The sequence below is a fragment of the Opisthocomus hoazin genome, chromosome 5 (genome assembly GCF_030867145.1).
Source record: "Opisthocomus hoazin isolate bOpiHoa1 chromosome 5, bOpiHoa1.hap1, whole genome shotgun sequence".
Taxonomy (NCBI): Eukaryota; Metazoa; Chordata; class Aves; order Opisthocomiformes; family Opisthocomidae; genus Opisthocomus; species Opisthocomus hoazin.
In genome coordinates, this window is record NC_134418.1 from 16872442 (window position 1) to 16894117 (window position 21676).

General features: G+C 58.8%; 1 protein-coding gene across 1 annotated transcript; it reads right to left on the reverse strand.

The window, feature by feature from the left end:
* Nucleotides 1–8989: 8989 nt before the first annotated feature.
* NKX3-2 (NK3 homeobox 2) lies at nt 8990–11291 on the reverse strand. Its single transcript, XM_075422159.1, has 2 exons — nt 10895–11291; nt 8990–10624 (listed from the first exon to the last, which is right to left on the reverse strand). Exons 1-2 carry the CDS (start codon nt 11289–11291, stop codon nt 10134–10136), a joined length of 888 nt encoding a protein of 295 aa, XP_075278274.1. The 3' UTR covers nt 8990–10133.
* Nucleotides 11292–21676: the final 10385 nt, after the last annotated feature.

Consider the following 21676-nt stretch of genomic DNA (forward strand, 5'->3'; position numbering starts at 1 on the left):
GCAGGCTGGGTCCGCTGGGTCCCTTGGCGGGGGCACAGACGCGAGCAGCACTCAGGTCTTCGTCCTTTGCTTCATACCCCTGTAGAACTCCTGCTAGGAAGCCGAGAGACCTTTCTGTTCCAGCAACACCTAGAAAATACCCTGCAGAAGGAATAAAGAAATAGTAGTCTCTGTGGAACGGACCTTTCTGATTTGCAGGTCTCTCTGATCTCCAGGTTTAAGACGGCGTGTTAAGACATAAAATAATTTGTATCTTGCAAAGTTATCAAGGGAAACGGACCTCCTGTCCCTGGAACGTTGCTTTTCTTTCCCTGGGGTTATCCTAGCAGAGAACGGAGATATAGGTTAATTTTCTTAAATTTTTTTTTTCCAGATTCTTTTATCGCCAGTCTCTGTGGCTGGCTTGAGTGACACTTACGGTAAGAGCCTAATCTTTGTCAAAGACATACAGGAAAATTTATTTATTAGTTCTTAAATGCCATGGATTTGTCTCGTTGCTTGTTTTCGGAAGCTCACGATGATCAACGAGCGTGAGCACGTGAAGGTCGGAGTGGAGAAGGTGTGAAGGTGATCTGAAACGTGGTGAAAGCCCCGGACCAAACCTGAAACAGAGCTATCTGGAGTCCAGACACCTGGCAGAGTCTCGGTGGGGAAACAAACCTTAAAGACCGTTTAATCACACCATTATGTCCAAATCCAGTGAAGGTCATTAGCAATTATTGCTCTGCTGAGTTTGGGGGCTGCTCACTGGGGCGTCCTTGATGACTTTCCCAGCACTACCGAGGGCCTGAGCCCAGGTCCTGCCCGCAGTGAGGGACGTGGGTCTGTTCCTTTGGAGGATGCAGTTCTGGACCCCTCAACCTGCCGGGTGCCACCAGGCGAAACTTTCACTGTGTGTCACCACTCGAGCCAGGACGCTCCCGCCGAGCCCTCCTCCCGTCGACCTAGCACCGGGCAGAGCCCTCGGGGGCGAGGAGAGGAGGGGTGAGAGGGTGTCCGAGGACCCCGGTGGTGCAGACGCGGGTGGGAGAGCTCAGTGGTCCCGCCGGAATCGGGGCCGGTGGGATAAAGCACCCGGGGAGGGGGGTGGCGAGGACGTGGGGCTAGGGTCCCGCATGCCGGGGCGGGGGCGAGGGTGCGGCGGGGGGACCCGGCTCCCAGGCTCCCCGTCCGCCCCGTCGCCTCTCCCCGCGCCGTGTTCGGGTCCCGGGCAGCGGCAGAAGGGGAGTCTTTAGCTCCGGCTTTTCGCGGCACCGCAGCCTGCCTTTCCCCGGCAAGCAGCCCTCGCTCCCGGAGTTTTGGTTAGATCTCGGGAAGCATGCCGTGGAAGTTTAAGGAGTCAGTCTCCTGATCAAAATACCTCGCCGGGAACCGAGAAAACTCAGGCGGGAGATCCCTCTAGTCCTGGTTTTAAAGCACGTTGGTGAAGAAATCCTCCCGCTTGCTGCGTTACAAAGGCGATGAGAACCACATTTGGTGCCGCCCGGCTGTCCGAACCGGGGTTCGGCTGGGTTTGCTATCTGTGATCGCACCGGGGGGCTGCTGCTCGCCGCCCCCCCCCCCCCACTCCGCAGCACACCCGGCCCCTCCACCCCGGGTGCGGTGCCCAGCGAAGGAACAGCTGGGGGGGAGGGGAATTAAATAAAATTTAAAAATTGTATTAAACCCCAGCTGTCGGTTTTGGGTGGTTTTTAAGCTTTTGCGATGAAGGGAAGCGGTGTCCAAGGCAGCGGGGAGGGGCTGTGCGCGGGGGGGGGGGGGGGGGGGGCTGGAGTTCACGCGTGGGTTGGGTAGAGGCGCTCGGAGGGCGCGGCGAGGCGACGAGGGCACCGAGCAGCCCCGGGCAGCGCCGCGGAGCGCTCCCTCGCAGCGGGGGTCGCCGGCCTGCGGTCGGACCCGCCTGCCCCACTGGAAACACGCGTGTCTCTGCGTGACCACGCCTGCGCTTCGCGGCTCCCGCTGGGCCGTGGGCTGCACAGCGGAGGGGGCCCTTGTTTGCGCCCTCTCTACCCCTCCTCGCAGCTGTGGCTGGGATATCCAGTCAGTTATTGCCGCCGAAGGAGATGTTTCGCGTGGCTCTTCAAACGGCGGAGCAGCGGAAATATCGAGGGCTTAAAAAGCAGGGGATGGCTCCCGATACACAGAAACGCGGAGGGGGACAGGGCAGGGACGTTGTGCCGTGGACGTTGCGGCGTGTTTCCGTCGTGCAGGGGTTAAAACGTAAGGCTGTCATACTACATATCATAACTGCGGCTGCATTCGTTCATTCATTCGGGGGAAAAAAAAGAAAAAAAGAAAAAGAAAGAAAAAAGGAATCACCCCTGGGTAAATCCTCACCCGGGTGTTGCTTTTGGCAAGCCGTGTCCCGGCGCTTCCCGGGGAGCCGTGGAGGTGAATGTCCCGGGAAGGCTGATGGACGTGGTGGAAGGACTCTGCGCGCCCTTCCTACCGCCGAGCCTCCCCGCCGCCCTGCTCTGTCCCTCCCGCACCGGACGGCTCCGGGCCGTACGTCCCGCACGTCGAGGAGGACCAGGCACGGATAAACGCGGGGTTTCCCCTCACCGGTCGGGGCAGCGGGACCGAGTCGCTCCCCCAGCCGGGGGCTTTCTCCGAGGAGTGTGACCGCCCCGAGGCCGAGTCCCCGCTCCGTTACCCCGGGGGGGGGGCGGCGGGGCCGCTCAAACCGCCACGAATGGGCTTCTTGCTGGCCCCGACGGCTCGTCCCACGCACGCCCGCGGCCACGGAGCTGCCGGCGGCGGGCAAACGGCCGGGCTCCGGCGGCCCGAGGAAGGGCCGGGGGGTGCCGGGGTGGGGGGTGGTTAGGGCTGGGGGGGCATCCCAGGTGCCCCTCTCGAAGGAGAGGCGCTTGCTGCAAACGCCATCAGGGCCTCGCCGGCGAGCCCGGCGCCTTACAGCCACATATGGCGGGTGGATTTAGGTGTCAAAAGCCAGCGAATTAGAAATGGTAATTGTCCGTCATTATGGGTGAAACGCGATCTATCACAACAACTGGAACATGTCTGGGCGCTAGCAAAAATAATTTGAATGATTAGCGATCATTATGGATGTCAAGCCGCGTCCATTAAGTTGTATGAAGAAATTATCCTTGACGTGCGAAATCAAATTACAAATACACAGGCCTGGCATTGAGGAGACCCTCCCCACCGGGCGGCGGGAGGCCTGGACCAGCACCGGGGCCACCGGGCACCCCCGTGCCGCTCTGCCCCGAGCGGGCGGCGTTGGGGGGACGGGGGAGAGGCGCTCGGTGGCTCGGAGCAGGTTTTGCGCGGGGGGGGGGGGGGGGGCAGGGAGCCGGGCGGGAGGCGGCGGCGATGGGCAGCGGCCCCGAGCAGCCGTCGGGGACCTCCCGGAGGAGAGAGGGCCGGAGGGCGACGGCGGGGAGGGACCCTGGAAGAGGTCCCCTGCCAGGGAAGCGTCTGCCTCTCCCCTGGCTGCTCCCGTGGCTGACGGGAGGGGGGTCCGGGAACCCGTTCACCGACTGCGCGGGGGGCAGCGCGCCCCGGCCTCCGCTCCTCGGCCCCGCTTGGCCCCGCTCGGCCCGGCAGAAGGGCTTTGCCACCGCCCTGGGAACGACACTCTGCCCGAGGCGGGATCGCTTTACGAGCCATTTCCACGTTGCGAAGCTTGCCTATATTTTTTCTAAGGCAAAATGTCGGTTTTTTTCCTTTTAAACTTCCCCCCTTACGGCGAGGGCTTGCGGTAGATATTTCTTTTTTTCGCCCATGCACCCTCTCCCTTTGCTTCTGATCCTTCTTCAGCGAAATAATTCGTTCTCAAAAACGTAGCGGATGCTTCAGTACGTTTTGGAGATATTTTATGCCACTGTGGTCCCCGGGGCCATAGCCTGACACGACAGCTAAGCACAGCTGCCCAGGCTCCGCGAATCCGCGGCGCAGACCGCACTTCTTTAAAGCAACACGCAAGAGCTTTGTCCCTAAAAGCGAGGAAAACCGTCCGTTTCTTCCCGGCTTTTTTTTTTTTTTTTTAAATCTGATAAATTAGTCAAATTTCAGACAAATTAAAGAAACTTTCGGAGCCACCTGACAAAACGACGGTCTGCTCCCCCGCGGAGCGGTATTTGCAACCAGCGCAGGAGCACGTGTGTATTCTTCTCTTGTTGCGGTACTGGAAAAAAACACAACAAGTCCCTAGAATTTCCCCGCTTCCGATTATTTCTTTTTCAGCTGAATAAAGGGCGAATCATTCTTTTTTTTTTTTTTATTTAATTAGCCGAGTAAAAATTGTTTGTTTGCCGTGTCCACTCCGAAGCGCCGTGCCACCGTGCAGAACAGAGCGGCGACGCCTCCGCCGCCGGTAAAAGAACCCTCTCACGGCATCGCCCACGGAGGAAAGCGGCCCCGCGGCTTTTCGTTGCCGGTGCCGACAGGCCGATCCCGGACCTACCCGGACCCCGCTCTCGCTGTCCCAAGCAGGGGAGCCCGGGGCGAGCCCCGCCGCCGAGCCTGGGAGCCGCCGGCAGCCAGCAGAACTGCTCCGCTCTCCCAGCCCGCCCCGGCTTTATTCGTGCAGCCTGCAAATCTCTATTATTCCCGCACAAGCCAAAAATAATATTAGTCCTCTCCACGGGCGTTTCATCCCTAATTATCGCTCGAGTCCTTTGCGACACAAAGAGTTTCGCCGGCCGGTTTAAGCGCAGCGCAGCGCAGATCCGTGAGCAAGGTGTTTGACCCCTACCCGGGAGAAAAGCGGGGTGGGGGGTGGGGATGCAGGGAGGTCTCGCCGTCGGGCGGCTTTGACGGGGAGGAGACCACCGGTGCCGAGTCGGATCCTCGGACCGCCAGAGCCGAGCGGCAGCGGGCGGAGAAGTCGGTGTCCTCAGCTTGCGGGGTTTGCTTCCCCCGCGGAGAGATTTAGGGAAAAAAATCCGCAGTAGCCCCGCGGCACCCAGAGCAGCCGGCTCCTGCCCCGTCGGCCCGGCCCCGGGGGGTGCCGCAGCCTGATGCCGTCCAGCCCCGGGAAGCTGAAAATCAAACCCTTGTTTGCCCTTTCCACCCGTTTTATGGTTTTCTGGCCATTCTTGCCCCGTGTGGAAGCACTGTTTTGATTGTCAATCGCCCGTGCATGAAAAGACTATGTGTAGCCTTTTTACCTCCCACGCTTTTTCTTTTTCCATCTTTTTTTTTTTTAAGAAAGAAAAAAAAATTTTTAAATACGTGCAAGCACTATTGCCTATATGTACTATTATTATTACAATTATTATTATATATGTATTTTTTTATTATTATGAGTATCTGTGTCCCTGCTCCGGTGGGAAGGAAGGGAGCCGCAGGGCCGGCGGCGGGCAGCAGGCAGTCCCCGCGGGCCACCCGCCTTCGCCGGCTCCCGGGCGGTTCTGTTTCCCCGGAGGATCCGTTGCTGGCCACCAGCAGTGTTTTTCGGGATCCCAGGCGATGGCCTCTTTACCACCGACTCATATTTTAAGCAAAAAGCCACGGGCGCACCTGAGGAAGCCCCAGAACGGTGTGACCTGCGGCTCCGTAGCCACCACTCCCCGCTGTGATTTGTTCCAGGAGCGCCCGGACAATCGCGCTCGTCGGCAGCATCCCTTGGGATCAGCCTTGTGGCTAACACCTCTCCCAGCTCCGGCACGGAGCCGGGGAAAGGAGAGGCGGGGGACGGTTCTTCGACCGCCCCAAGGGCTCCGGGCAGCGGAGCCGGGACCCGCATCCCCCGGGCAGGGGGTCCAGCGGAACCGGCGGGGTCTGCGGCAGCGGGGCGAGGAGGGCGGCCCTCGCCCTTGGCCTGCCCCGGCCCTCTCCGGGCACCGCGGCATCCCCCTCCCCGGCGGGCCCGGGCGTCAACTCGCCCTCCCGCTCCCCCCCATCCCTCCCGGGAGAGCCAGGGTTTGTGTGCGGGTTGCTGACATTCTCTCCCTCCTTAAAAAAAATAACAAAAAAAATTACAAGTCTTGTTAAAAAAAAAAAAAAAAAAAAAAAAAAAGGAGAAGTGGCACCCGTTCCCGGGGTCCCTCGGCACGGCACCGGCCGGCGGCGGTGGGCGGGGGTAGCGCAGCTCCCCGGGGGCAGAGCGGTGCGGGGCCCCGGCGCTGGCCGCTGTGCCTCTCGGCTGGGAAACGTTTCCTGCGCCCCCCGGTTCAACCCTGATCCCCGGTTAATCGCACTGCTGCCCCGCTCCCCCGCAACGCGAAGGCAGAGCCCGCTCTGGGGGGGCTTTCGGATCGGCGGCATCCCGGAGGATGCGACCGGGACAAAGAGGTGCCCTGTGTTTTCCCCATCACCTGAGAGGAAACCAGGCTCCTCTCTGGAGCCCCCGCCGCCCTAGGGGTCCCCCGGGATGCGAGGGTCCCCGGCGCCGGCCGGGGAGCGCTGGGACCCCTGCCCGGGTCCTTCGGTTCCCTCGGGTCGCGGAACAAGCGGGGCGGAGGAGTGCCTGTCCCGGCCCCGGGCCCGCCGGGGAGGGGGCCCTCAACCCCCGGGCCACCTCTGCCCCCCCGCTGCCGGGAGCCCCCGGGGGTCGGCCAGGTGCCGCTGGCCGGGGGGACTGCGCGGTGCTCCGGGCCCTGCTGCTGCCTCCCCTCCGGCCCCGGGGAAGCGCCGCCGGTTTCTGGCTGACAGTTCGGGGTGGGGGGGTGTAATCTGCGTGTTTCGCTGTTTTACCACCCTGCGAGCCAGCGGGGGGAATCCAAACACAGGCGGACCCCCAGGTGCGGGGTCGGCCTCCGCGCCTGTGCCAGCGCTGAGTACACAAACCCCAGCGCCTATGGAGACATCTGCGAAGGCGCGCACACTCTGCGTTACATTTCGGCAATCCCTGTAGCTGCGGTGGTTTCTTTCTCTCCCTCCCTCTCTCTACGGCGAGCGTTTTCTCTTCTGTAAGGCGGGAGCTTGTGGGAAGCCATTCCCACGGCTCCTGTCGCGATTCGGTGTTTGGGAGAGAGGCCGAAGTCGGGACATATCGTTAGGGAGGTTGTTTTCGCGTTGGTTGTTTTCATGTTGCAGCCGTGGATGTGCTGATCAGCTGAAGGTGTGTTTGGGGGGGGGGGGGGGGGGGGCGGGATGGAGAGAGCGTGCTAGAGCCCGGGTTTTGCTGATAACTTCAGCGGCGAAAACCCAGGGTAATTCCTTTGGCCTTGGTACAGTTACTCGCGGGTTACTAGGGATTTTGTCACTAGGAAAAGATAAAAAGACCCAGAGCGTTTGCTTTATACTTCAAAATGTTAAATTATCAATAAAAACGGGAATAGAAACGCCTCCAATATTCCGGTAAAAATCCATTAAATTATCGGCTATCTTTTCCCGAGGCAGAATACTGACGTTTCCCGAATATCGGATCTTGTCAACGTCAGACGAAGACAGTCTCGATGCGTAAATATTCGATGTTAAACAGAACCCTAAGCTTCCAAGTGACTTCACTCGGATCGTCTTTTTTCAGCAATTTCTATCTCGAGTAAAATGCGCCTTAGTTTTACCGGATTCTTCTTTCTTTACAAAGAAAAACGGTTTAACGCTTCGCCCTCCGCACGCTGCCCAGCGTCGCGCCCCGGGGAAGCTCTAACGACCGGCGCTTTCTTTTCGTGTCGGCCGGCTCCCTACAGCGGTACGTCCGCCGGCGAGCACCGAGAGAAACAACAAAACACGGTGTCCTACGGGGGGGGGGGGAGAATAATAATAAAAAAACTCAGAAGTCTTCGAAATAACTGTCTCTCTCGGGCAGGGATGGCGATAGGAACCAGGATCAGCTTCGCCGAAAGCCACCCCCGCCGGGGGAGGGGGGGAAAGCCACCCCGCAGGCTGCTGCAAGCCCCCCAAGGGGGCACGGGGCTGCGGGCAGAAAAGCGTCCCCGGGGGCAAGGCGAGAAGCAAACGGAGCCGTCTGCGGGGCTCTTCCTCTCCTTCCATCCCCGCAAGCGCTCGGGATCCCTGCTCCTGCCGTCCACAGCTTTCGATTTCCCCGGAGGGAAAGCGACGGGAGAGGTGCAAGAAAATAGTTTAAAAAAAAAAAAAAAAAAAAAGAAAAAGAAAAAGGGAAGAAGGCTTTCAGGATCGGGCTCAATAAACGTCAGGGCTCCCGTGCCCGCCACGGTCTCCTCGCCGGGACCGCTGCGTCCGGAGCGCTCCCTTCGCCGGCCGGATTGCCCCCCCCGCCGCCCCCCCCCCGAGCCCGGGGAGAGCGGTGTGACAGCCGGGGAGGGCCGGGGGGGCGATGGGGTAGCGGGGGCTTCCTCTGAGCCGCTCCGTGCTCGGCAGCCGGAGGGAGAGACCCGGCGGGGAGGGAAAGGCGCCGGCGGCGAGGGGGAATCGGCGGCCCCCGGGCGACGCGGCCGCCTGCCCGGCGGGGCTCGGGCGGGGCTCCGCCGGCGTGGGGGGGGGGACGGCCGCAGCCACCGCCGGGTCCGGCCCGTCCGGTCGCTGCTGCCCGTCCGCGGCCCCCCGGGAGGAGCGGCCCCGGCGCAGGCCGCCCGCCCCGTCCGGCAGCGCTGGCCCCGGGCTGGGTTGGGGAGGCTTGGAGGAGGGGCGGTCGTGCCAAGGCGGGAGGCTGCCCCACGCGGCTATCGCGGTCGTGTCGGGATACAACCGGCCTCGCCGTTTCGCCCAGCACCGCGAAGCCCCGTCCCGCAGCCCCAGAGTGGGAGCAGCCCGCCGACCCCCGCGCGTCCCCCGGGGGCTGCCGCGGGTTCGGACCGACACGGCCCCGTGGGAGCGGGCGACCTCCGGCCCGCAGCCGGACCGCACCGGCCCGGGAGAAGCGGCTTGACGTCCCCGCGGCTCCCCCGACGGCACCGCGGATCGCTCCCCGCGCCCCCCGATCCGCCCGACGGAGCTGCCAGTCCCCACCGGGAGTGGGGGTCCGCACTACCGCCCGAGCGAAGCCCGCCGCGGGGAGAAAGTCGCTGGGGAGTTCCGTGTCGGCTCTCAGAAACGACACCAGCGGCAGAGCTAAGTGTTAAACTAAAGTTTATAAATTAAAAAAAAAAAAACGTACAGCGGGTAGCTTACAAACATTCACAATTCGTTTGAAGTAAATAATCTAGTTGAGTGCACAGTGCCGTTAAAAGAGAAAGGGAGGGAAGAAAAAAAGAAGGGGAGAAGGAAAAAAAAGAAAAAAAGCAATGGGTTACGTTGAAAGAAAGAGACCGCAATTACACCGCTGAGCAGGTCAGAAATCCCCGCCCCTGACAGAGAGGTCTGCAGAAGAACTGCGAAAGGCACCGTTGGCATTAAAATTTCCCGTTACATCGATTTCTTAAAAAGCCTGACTAGAAATATTCACATTGAATATAAAAATAATAATAACAACAACTTTAATACAACTGGAAAGTGCGAAAAATCCGTTAACTCCTCCCTCCCCGAATACGGAAAGATCTCAGGAAAAAAGGAAAAGAAGAAGTCTGGAGTTTCGATACAAGTCTCACCCTTTCGTGACATATTTATCCTTTGCCAGGGATCATGGAGTACAGGAATAACACGGGCAACAAGAGCAGGGGGGATCTGAAAGAGGCTTCCTTACATTCAGCACCATACAAGGCACGCTCAGTTTGCAACGAGTTGTAAGACCAAGGACCCAAACAGACGTCAAAAATAATCCTCCTCGCAATCCGCCGAGGGAGTCCTCGATCTCCTCTTTCGAGCTGCGTTTGCATTTGCGGGCTGGGTTTTGGTTTTGCTTTGTTTTCCTCTCCTTTTTTTCTCTCTCTTTCCCTCTCCCACACAAGATCGAGTCTCTACCAATCCGGAGCGAAATAAAACAAAAGAACGAAAAGTCTACACCAAATACACCGACAACATGGATACCATGAACGAGTCGTGCCGAATCACGAGAGTCCTCGGCTGGCGGGGCGGGGACGGGGTGAGGGTCGGGGCGGGGGTGGCCGAGAAGTCCTACGTTGGGAGAGGAGAGGGTGAGGAACCATCCAAATAATATTAACAATAAAAATAATAATAAAATAATAATAATAAATACTGTCCGAGGCACTGAGAGCTGCAGCTGGGACTCTGGATTTGAGCAGGCGGCCGGATGGATGGATGGATGGATGGGGGGGGGTGGCAGAGGGGAGGTGGGTTTCCTGGCTGCCAGTGTGTGTGGTGGGGGGTCGGACGGGACACACAGTGTGGGGGTCTACGTGTGCCCCTCACTGCGTGCCGGCGGCTGCGGCGCAGGTGGACAGAGCCCAGCCGGGCAGGCAGTAGTAGGGGTAGTAGTAGGAGGGCTGGAGGGAGAGCAGCGAGGGCGGGCGCAGCACCTCGCCGGGGTGGTACTGTCTCTGGTCGTCCCGCACCAGCACCTTGACGGCCACCTTCTTGGCGGCGGGCGCGGCGGCCAGCAGGTCGGCGGCCATCTGCCGCCTCTTGGTCTTGTAGCGCCGGTTCTGGAACCAGATCTTCACCTGCGTCTCGGTGAGCTTCAGGGAGGCGGCCAGGTCTGCCCGCTCCGGGCCCGACAGGTACCGCTGGTGGTTGAACCGCCGCTCCAGCTCGAAGACCTGCGCGTGGGAGAAGGCGGCGCGGGAGCGCTTCTTCCGCGGCTTCGGGGCCGCCGCCGCCGCCTCCTCCTCCTCCCCCGGCAGCAGCTTCCCGCACTTGCCCGCTCCGTCCTCCTCCTCCTCCTCCGGCGGGCCGCGCTCTGCGGGAGGGGGGAGAGCACGGCGGTCAGCCACCGGCACGCCCGCGTCCCCCGCTCCCCCAGGGCCCGCCGCGCCGCCGCCCGCCCCGCCGCCGGCCTCAGACGGGCAACGGGCCCTCCCCGCCCCGCGGGGCGAGCTCCGCCGGCCCGGCTTCCTCCCCTCTCGCGTCCCCCTCCCGCCGCCGCCCGACTCCGCGGAAAGCCCCCGGCCGCCTCCCGCCCTTCCCCGCGCCCGGGCGCGGAGCGGGCCGCCGCCGGGGCCGCCCCTACCTGAGACGGCGGCCGACATCTCGCTGTCGCTGAGGCCGGCGCCGTCCCGCTCCGCCGCCTCCGGGGGCCGCGGCGCCGCCTCCTCCGCTACCGGCCGCCCCCCGCCCGCGGCTCCGGCGGGGCGGGCGCTGCCGCCGGCGCCCTCCTCCTCGGAGCGCCGCTCGCCCTCGGGGTCCTCGCTGAGCGCCGAGTCCGAGTCCCAGCCCGCCGGCGTCCGCGGGGCCGGGGCGCGGGCGGGGAGCGGCGGGCCCTCGGCGGCGGGGCCGCACAGCCGCCAGCCGCCGGCCGGCCCCGGGGGCGGCGGCCGCCCCGCGGCGTGGCGGGCGCGCTCCTCCTTCTTGTTGAGGATGGCCTGGATGGAGAAGGGCGTCAGGGCGTTGCCGCCGCGGACGGCCATGGCCCGGGCGGGCCCCCCCCCCTCCTCCCCGCGGGGCGAGCAGCGGACCGCGCCGCGCCTCTCAGCTGGGCGACCGCATCGCCGGCCGCGGCCGCGCCGGTGCCGCCGGGCCCTGCTCTGCCGCCGGGAGGGCGGGCGCCAGCCGGGGCAGCCTCTCTGCGCCGCTGCCGGCCCGCCCGCCCATAGGGCCCGGGCCGGGGCCGGGGCCGGGGCCGCCGCGCTCCGCCGGGCCGGGCGCCGCCGCGGGTCCCTGGCGGCGCGGGAGCTGCCTCCGCCCCGCTCTGTCCCGCCCCGCGCCCGCCCTCTCCTTTTTCTCCCGGCGGCGCTGTCATCCCTCACCGCCGCCTGACAGCGCCGGCCCCGCGCCTTCCCATTGGGCGGCCCCCGCGCTGCCCGCCCGGCCATTGGCTCCCCGCCGCGGGGCGACGCGGCTCCGCGGGGCGCGCGGCGGGGTGCGGACGCGCCTTAACCCCTTGCGGCCCGCGGGGCTGCCGAGGCAACCCCCGGGGGGGGTGGTCCCTGCGCTGGGCTCGGCTCCCGCCCGGGGGGGCGAGGGGCGGCAGCTCCGGGGTGGTTCCCCTCCCGCCGCGCCGGGGCCGGGGGCAGCGCCCGGACGGCCGGGAGCAGCCCCCGCCGGGTCTCGAACGCGGGGCTCTCGGCCGGTGCGCGGGTTTGAGGGCGCGGGGGGTTGCGGGCGGGGAACGGTCTTCGGCCCGTGGGGCTTCCGAAGACCGCTGCGGGAGGGCGGCTTCTGGCCGGGACTGCTTCCCTCCGGGCGGCGGAAAGACATCGGCCCGAGGCGAGCAGCTGTCGGAGACCATGACAGGGGTGCGAACCGCGGTGAGCGCGGCGAGCTGCCGGAACGACGGCGTGGCCGCGGGCACAGCGCCGGTCTGCGCTGCCTCATCGCCCCCGGCCCGTCCGGAGCCGGCCGAGAAACCCCGGCGGCGGGTCCCGAGCCAGGTCGGACGCGGAACGGAGCGCCTGCGCTTCGCCACCCTGATGTTTTCGGTGCTGAAGGGACGCGGCATCGCGCCGAGCCGGAGCCTGTCGATGCGGGACCCCAAAACCCGGCGCCGCCGGGCCAGCGTCCCCTCCCCCCGGGTGTTCACCTGCTCCGGTGCGCCTGGTCATAACCGATCACCAGCCACTCTGCCACCGATTTACCTGTTTCCAATCATCGTTCCCGCCTGGAAAATAAAATTAATAAAAATAAATAACGCCGCTTCCGTACGCAGCACGAAGCCGGGGAGCGCCTTTGAGGGACTGAGCAAGAACGGGCTTCATCCTCCCGGACAAACTCACCCCTTTTCAACAACCTCCCTCGGGCTCCCTCACTCTCCCCTTCTCCCTCCCAGGTGTTTCCCGGGGTAACCATCGCTTCTCCCACCCGAGACCTCGGCGCCACGATTCACCCGGGAGATCTCCAAAGGGCATTTCTTTTTTCTTTTTTTACTTTTAAGAAATAAGAGGCGTCTGGGGGAGCTGCGAGAAATCCAGATGAAGAAGGCGCGCGGGAGATGACTCGGGGTGTCGGAGGAGGTGCGGGGACGGAGGAGTGGGGGAAGAGGGAGGGCTCCGCGCCCCTTGCACAGGGGAAAGGCTGGAGGGGCGGGCGGCGGGGGGCTGGCGGCCGGCGAGGGGCCTGGGGGCACGGCGGGGCCGGGGGCTGCGGGCAGGGAGGCCCGGAGCAGCGGCCCGGCGGGGGCTTCTCTCGGGGGTCTGCTCAGGCGCGGCAGACCCGAGCAGGAGCAGCGCAGGAGGGGCCGGGGGGCAGAGCCTCTCCCCCCGGGGCAGCCCCCCTCCGAGCTCCGGCACAGGCACTCTCCAGCCCTCGGAGCCCCCGATTTACAAAGCTTTGCGTCCACCCCCTTTTCTTTTTTTCTTTCTTCATTTTGGGGTTTTTTTTTGCCTCTCCCCCGCTCTCCCGGAGCGATCTCCGCGCCCTCTTCCCGACCAGCAAACTACCGTTTTGGGGAGGAAATGCCCGGGGAGGAGGAGGCCGGGAGGGGAGCGAGCGGCAGCGGGGGTAAGGCGCAGGGGCGCGGCGGAGGGAGGCCGGGCCGGGCCGGGTCGGCGGTCCCGGGGCTGCGGCGGCCGGGGGCCAGCCGGGTGGTCCCGCCGGGGCAGACGGGCAGCGGGGGGGGCGGGTCAGAGCGGCGGCCCCGCGCTGGCTCCGCGCTGACCGCCCGGGTGGAGTAGGGCTCGCAGCCGACTCCCGGCCGCCCTCCGCTGGGGCGAGGGCTCCTCGGCCGCGGCGTGCGGCGGGCGCAGGGACCACCTTGCCCCCACCCCTGATACCACCGCATCCCCCCCCCCATTCCGTATAGCGTGGGATGCCCCGTTTCACAGACGTGTATCGCTCCGCACCCACCGGAGCACCTCCCCTCCCCCCCGGCCGTTATCCCGCACTGCGGTGGTGCCCCGCTTCCAGTCATCCCCCCCGCGCTGCCCGGCCCCGGGACGCCCCGCCGTGACACCGGGGGCCGGGGAAAGGCCACCCCGTGCGGGGACGCCGGTGCGAAGGCAACAGCCCCGCTGCCCTGTCCCGGTATCGGCGGTGCGGGCCGGGGAAGCGGGAGCCCGGCTGCGGGGTGAGGGGTCTCCCCGCAGTCCCCCGAGACGTTTTTTCCCTCCGGGTGCGGGGAAAGTCGCCCCCAGCCGCGCTGCCCACGGTGCGTGGAGCGAGGAGACGGGGGAGGGCGCGCCCCGCTTCGTGGGCATCTCACGGGGACGAGCGTCCGCGGAGAAGGCGGCTCGGAAGCCTCGGGAGAGCCTTCGCGAAGAGCACGCGCTTCTCAGACAGGGTGCGATTTTGCATAGAAAGACCCAGGTGGTCCCCTGGGTGGGAGCAGCTCGCACAGGGGCAAGGAGATGTTACAGCCCTTCCTTCAGGGTAGGATTTGCCGACGCTGGGGCATTAATTAGTGGCGCGGCCCCCGCGCCAGCTCTCGGGCAGAGCCAGGCTAGCTCAGGTCCCATTTCTGTCCCGGCTCTCCTCCTCCTTGGCTCTGAGACAGGCCAAAGCGTTCGATAGCCCAGGGCTACCCCGCGCTGCAGCCCTCTTGGTAGCACTCCCCAAAGCCTGCATGGGGGTCATACCTTGGCCATACCTAGGCAAAGGTAGGATTTTTTTCCCAGACAGAAGGTATCTCCCCAGACTTGTCCCTGGTCCACCTCCCGGTATGCAACACAGGGATGCAACTCCTTGCGGAGTCTCCTGCTGGGTCTCACAGGGGCTGGTGTGGAAGATGGTGATGGTACAAGAAATGCTTCCTCCCACGAGGAGTTTTGATCCCCTGTGACTCTGTTGGTGATGGGGAAGATTTGGTTCACCGTTTTCACTTCAGCTGTGCTCCTCTCAGGCTGTGCAGCAAAGGCGCAAAAATGTGTCCTGGGCAACTCCCTGGTTTTGCAGGAAAACCTCAGGTCATCTGCTTTTGAACAGGTTTTGACTCTATTTCTTAAATAATTATTTAATTAGTAATTTAATAAATAATTTGCTTTCCAAGCAAATGTAACCGTAGCTACACAGCAGGTGTAGCTGTTGTAGCAGTTGTGCATCTCCAAAACAAGCTCCTGCCAGGATTTCTCCGCGTGCTTTGGGAGGGACCTCAGGTGCCACGTTCAGTCTTCAAATCGCTTTTTGCAGAGGACGTCAGGGTCCCGTGTCGTTGCTGAGATGTCAGCTGTAAGATGCTTACGGACCTCAGCGAGAGAAGGCTCTACCACCTACAGTTAAGAGGAAAATCTGAATGATTTTTAGAATCCAACTGAACATTAAACTTGGAGAATATGCAACTCTAACGCTGAACTTTGATCTTACTAACTTGACAACCTCTTAGCACATTAGCTCAGTAGGTTTTAATAGCTGGTTTGCAAACCCCTTCTCTGCTCATGTTCCTTATATGGGGAAAAGCCTGTGTCCTTTACTGCTGGGAGGCTCAAACACAAACATTCCTGTAAGAGTTTACAACCAAACTGAAAGGAACGCCTGAATCTTGCTGGTTGCGTACATATGGCAACACAATGTGGCCCGGTTTTATTGCTCAGAGCTGCTGTTTTTGGGCAAACTGACCCAAATCTCCCCCTTGTTTCTTCGTCTTTACAATAAAAACGGAAGGCTTGGCATGCAGAGTACCAAGCAAGAAAACAAAGCTGCCAACATTTCATTTCACTGCACGGTAGTTTTTCTCCTGAATTATTCCTCCCTGCAAGGCGCTGAAAAGGAAAAGACACCCGGACCAGCTAATCGTCACACTCCCGAGAAAGCGTGAAGCTGCACGGTCCTTTCTGCTGCTTGGCACCGGGAGACCATGAGCCGTGGATGCCCTGAGAGCCCTATCCCACCACTGTGCTCAGGCGAGACCATCTGCTGAAATCAACCTTCTCTTTGACGGTTTAATGACTTTTGTCCTAGGTTTCCTACTACCTCAGTAAACGGCTGTATATTCCTCATCTTCCAACATATTTGTCTGTAGGACAGAAGTACAACCTGGACAAGATTACCTTGATTTACTGACAAAAAGCAAACCAGCACATCCAAATGGCCAGATGCATCTCGTAGTCATTAATTAAAGCTTCTGAATTTTTCTGTGAAATAAATACTATGATATTTAGCTCCTGTATTTAGCTTTTCACCTGTTTCAAGCAATTTTAAAAGGGAGGGAATAGTCTATTTATTTGCACTCTCTGACAGAAAAATTGAAGTAGAAACTGATTGAATGACTTATGCCAAAGTCATGTGTGCGTATCATCCATACAGTATCTGCTCTGTCTACTTGTTCTGAATTTTTTCGTGTTATTTACTAGAACACTGTAATGAGTATTTACCGTATTACAGTAGAAGCATTTCCTGTGTGCAAGTCTCTAGGCTTTTAAGAGCACTCATAGTACAGATTAATCATTTGATGTTTATTTGGTACAACATCATATGAAGTCCAGGTTTCTTTTACAGTTGCTCCTCAATCTCTAAATAAGTAATAATCTTTCCTGCTCTTTGTTTGAAATAGTTGAGCTCACGTATGATGGACTAACTTGATAATTAAATCAGTGGGCACATTGGGGTAACATTTAAATATTTTTATTGCTTCTGATGCTTAGGTAAATCAAGTAAGCCTGCCGGCCCCTCAGGATACTGGAACTGTACAGATTTATAAAGTGATTTCACATCTTTGTCCAAGAGTCATATCTTTATTGACAGCAAGCCAACAGTCATTTTATATTATTTTCTCTCTCTTTTTACCATTTGTACCAGGAGTAGACATCCATCAAAGGTGATATCTGGGACTCACCCATTATAAATTCACATGGATCACCAGTTACCCCACAACTGCAGAATCTGAGATCAAGGACTCGTTTGTTTCACATCCTCCTCACAATGAGCAGGAAGCCTAACCCGGGGAGATGGGACGCGGTGGTTCTATGCGTTTCTTGGGCAGTCTCTGGCACGCAGTGCTGGGTGTCAGCGTGCCTGCTCTGAGAAGCGGGTCCAACTCAGGAGCTCCGATACTGGACTCGGGTGCCTCAAACACGATGTGCTGCAGAGACGAGAATCGGCGTATGTCCGTCCTATTTCAGACCCAGGCCTACATGATTAACTTCAGGTGTCTGAAGAGAAATCAGAGGTGTGAGCTCACCAGGCGGCTGCGCAGGGTGGTTGGTCCAGTCCCTGGGAGTGCCCATCCCTCCACCCAGCAGAGAGGGAAGCTGGGGAGGTTAGACCGAGCATCTCGCTTCACGGTAGCTCCGTGAGAGGACCCCAGCCTCCCTGAGAGCTTTTTGACACCTCTGGTGGAACACAAGGCCCCCAGTCCCACACGCTGTGTGACAGGGAAGTCCACGCCAGCTCACGCCTGAGCCTTGCCAAGATCCGTGCCCAGTAACCCATGGTGGAGCAGCCAAGCCAAGCTGCTTGAGCATGGAGACCTTGGATCCAGTGTTTGGTTTATGAAGTTAGGGCAATTTAGCAGGTTCACTGTGTGAGCTGTTTCCACTGGCAATGATTTTGTATGTACAGTGACTGCACGTTTCATCTGAACACAGCTTTTACATTAAATCACTAATTCTTTTGGCTTGCTCAGTGAGAATACAAATACTCATACACACTTCACAAATAAATTAGTGACTCTGTTTTGCTCAGTTCAAATGCAATTTTAATTTGATGCCTGGCAATTAGCAAACAGGACACAAGTTGTCTGCAGGCAATACAGATATTGTTCATATTTTATGTGTGTATTTTAGAGAATGGAGACTTTGAACATGGCAGTTACGAACGACTGCAGATACGCACCCCGTCTTCTCCTTCTGACACTCAGTTCTCTCCTCTCAGAATTCCTGTCTTTGTTAGCATTGTCTCAGCCTAAATTTGGAGATTCTGAGTTACAGGTTGTCTCCTTCCAAGCATTTTTATGGTGTCAAGGGGACCGTAGCCTGAGTGGGTTCTGGGAGTATTCCTGTCATAGAAGTAGCTATTTCTATAATTGATTAGCTAGACACATTTTGTGACTTTCCTAACAGAAGAAAAAAAAATACTGACAGATGACAGATGACAAAGAATAAAAATTTGTAATATGACAAAAGCAATTTGCAGCCCACCCATTACACGAAAGAGAGTAAATGAGGCTGAAGAAGTCTCCAGTCCTAAAGGACTCCCTTGACTTAGTGGAAAACTCTTACGACGTGAGGGGAACCAGACATGCAGGTAGACAAAATGTCAGTTATGGAGAACCAAGAAAGGCTGTTTATTTCTCCAGGAGTTTTTTTGTTGGTTATTTTTCTCACAGCAAAAGGATGCAGAAATCTGCCTGTGAGTGAAATGGGGAAGGCAGAGGAGTGCTGGCTGGAAGGACACTTTGGTAATACTTTCAAGATGGCAAGTTGTGATTTCCCGCACTATGGATGAGGTTATTGTTGGCAGAAGGAATGAGAGCTTTCTGCTCTCCCTGCTTGGGAAAGGGGGTAGTGTGTGGTGTGGCCTTCTGGTGCTTTATAGTACTGTCTATATTTCACGAGAGCTGATCCAAAACCCTACGCTTTTCTCTACGCACTCTCAGCGTTCCAACCCCATATAGGACCACAGTAGACTGCTGCCTGTAGGAGGTGTTAAAACCCAGTCTTCAGCCAAAAATGTTACTACCAACTGTCCTTCCATATCTCTGGAGGACTTCTGATGTGGCTCTATTTCTCTCACACAGCGTACACTTTGTGCAACACCTCTGTGTCAAGGGGACTCTTTTTGAGAAGGGTTATGCAGGGGAATGTGATAGTTTGGATTAGATATGCTCCCTTCTCAGGAAATACAACTCTTGGCAAAACAGAGTGTTATGCTTCATAGCCCCAGAAAGACATCTGCAGTACAGTCTTCTGCAAAACACGCAACACGGCCCTCGTAGTCTGACCTCCTTGTACTGTCGCGATGACTGTCTGGTTGGCTGACCATGCCAAACAGGAGTGGTACATATGGACATTGATCCGTCGTGCCCAGGTTGATGCTTGCATCTCTGACTCTACCCATGGAGGGGAAAAAACTTTCGCAAAGGCCAAGGGCCTTCAGATACAATAATATTTAATTCACAGGGTTTAATTTAGCTATTTTACTGGCTCCTCAAGAGCTAGCTGTAAGAAACCTCCACAACCATAGGGTTTCACAGAATCACAGAATCACAGAATAGTAGGGGTTGGAAGGGACCTCTGTGGGTCATCCAGTCCAAACCCCCTGCCGAAGCAGGGTCACCTACAGCAGGCTGCACAGGATTTTGTCCAGGCGGGTCTTGAATATCTCCAGAGAAGGAGACTCCACAACCTCCCTGGGCAGCCTGTTCCAGTGCTCCGTCACCCTCAGAGGGAAGAAGTTCTTCCTCATGTTCAGACGGAACTTCCTGTGCCTCAGTTTGTGCCCATTGCCCCTTGTCCTCTCACTGGACACCAGTGAAAAGAGCTTGGCCCCATCCTCCTGACACCCACCCTTCAGATATTTGTCGACACTGAAGCCCTGAGAGCTGCTGGCAGACTCGGGAAGAGCAGCAGCATGCTGGAGAGAAGAGCTGACACCCCTGCAGTCTGTGGGGCCTATGGAAGAGCTTCCACCTCCTAACACCAGATGCCTTGCTCCTTGGTCTGCACGTGGCCAGGTGCACTACTACAGCTCCTAGAGCTACTTTGTAATGCATGGTCACTTCAGAAGCAGGCCTGGGCAGCTCATGTAACTGCTTTGGTGTAAGGTAACAGCTGCTTTTATGGAGAGCTCATTAGATGTTGGAACACCTGGGTAATGAGATAGTGAAATCTTTTCAGTGAGAAGACAACAAGCCTACTAGCTGAGGAGCTGAAAAGTAGCCTGTCATCCACAAATCACTGTCATGACAGAAATCTGTGCATTGCTTTGATTCAATAGCCATAGCCCTTTGGACATGGTATGTTGTAGTGGTATTTCTCATGAACATCTCGGTGGTAGACTCTTGCATTTAATAAACTCCTTTTCAAAAAGAGTTGATTCTGAGCCCCGTGATAAGACCAGTTTATGAAAATGTTGGGATGTTACTTGATGTAGGTAGCTTGGATATGCATCCCTCATGATGTGTCCTAGCATCTGGGCCCCAGCTGACATACGGAAATCCCCTGTGCATGTTCTCCCGGATGCAGAGTGTTTGGTGATGTCCTTCAAGAACGGGCTGTATTTTCCCGCCTGCTGGCTCAGCTGGTGTTGGAGGTTGTCTCTGTCCCAGCTCTTGCTTGCTGGGGCCTGGGAGCCTGAAAGGTGATTCCAGTCATATGAGAGTTAACTACAAAAAAATGAGGAACAACGATGCCGACTGTAAAGGGGATTCTATTTGCTCTGGTCGATGTTTTCACAACTTCTCTCATCATCTTCACTCTCAGTGGCTAGTAAGAGCACATGAAAAGGCCCGTTAGCCTGCGTCTAACCTGTTTGGATGTCAGTATGTCCATGTACATACTGACATCCAAAGTCATGGATGGTCCGTTCTGTGCCATCCACAGAAGTACTTAGTCATGGCAAGAAGACTGGGAGGAGGGAAAAATGGAGCTGAAGGAAGGACTTCTGATGAAATAAAAGGAGGACAAGGGCAGCGGGAGAGGTCAGACCTAGCTGATGCAAGAGTATGCAACAAACTGGCAAGGGAAAGGAAAAGGAAAGGGGGAGAGGAAAGGACAAGACAACCAAGAGCCTGAGCACCCTGTGAGGGAACTGGAGCACATGGAACGGGAACAGATGGGCCCTGAGCAGCGAAAGATGGGTCAGATGAGAAGCGAGAATGGAGGGAATTGGACTGGAAACGTCCTAGGAACAGGGGGCCTGGAAAATGAGAGATATGAGAAGGTCTGGGCAAGGTGTCTGTGACTGGCATGGCCCTCCGCCCCGGGTCCGCACCGTCTGCGGGGGCCCGGCTCGGCACGGGCTCCCGTTGCCATCTAGTGGCAGCTCCAGGAGCCGCTGTGCGCGGGGAAACAAGGTTTTCCCGACCAACCCGCAAACCCAACAGCGGCTTTTCCCCCCCCAGTCCCCCCGGGCAGCCGGCACAGGAGCGGGGGGGGTGTCTGAAGGTGATGGCGGATGGGGTTCACTTCCCGTAGCACGCACGGAGTTTGGCCGCGCTTTGCGACCGGGCAAGATGCTCGCCTGGCGTTCTGCGTGTGGGTTCTGGAGGGGGAGAAGGCTGGGGAGGTCTCCACACCAGCGGCGTGAGGCCTCGGCCCTGCTGGGAGGAGGGTGGCTGCCTCGCTGGCAAGCGGCAACACTTCCAAGGAGTTGGGCAGCACCAGGGCTGTCGCCTCGCGCTTGTAACGGTTCCGGCCCTAATAGACCTCTGGAATGTGCTGGAAGTTTTTCTCATGATATAGTCGTGTATCCACCCTTGCCAGATCCCATCCAGACCAAGACACGATGCTCTAGCTGTTGGGCAAGCACAGAGCGAATACAGGTGCAGCGGCCACGCCACGCTGCGGCTCCACACCGTCTCCCTCCCCGGTCAGTGACAACCGGAGAGCTGGTGCGGACGGACCGCTTTCAGGATGGTGGCCCAGAGCAGAACCAAAAGTAATTGGACTGTCTTCCCTTTTTTAAAAGCTGCCAGTCACTTTCCCATTCTTCTTTCTTTTTTTTTTTTTTTTTTTCTTACAGGAGAAAAGAGGTGATAAAAGCTGGGAGAAAATTTGAGAAAGGTGTGAAAAGAGGGAGAGGAACAAAGGAACAAGATCTGGGAAGGCTGCTGTGTTCACTGGTGGCTTTGAACAGTCTCATTATCTCAAGAAACCAGATGGACCAATCCCAAGAGAAGAGATAGGAGAACTTAGAAAAATGAAATTTAAAGATAAAAAGATACATGTCGTTATTTTCTTAAAAGGGAGACAGCTATGAAGGAATG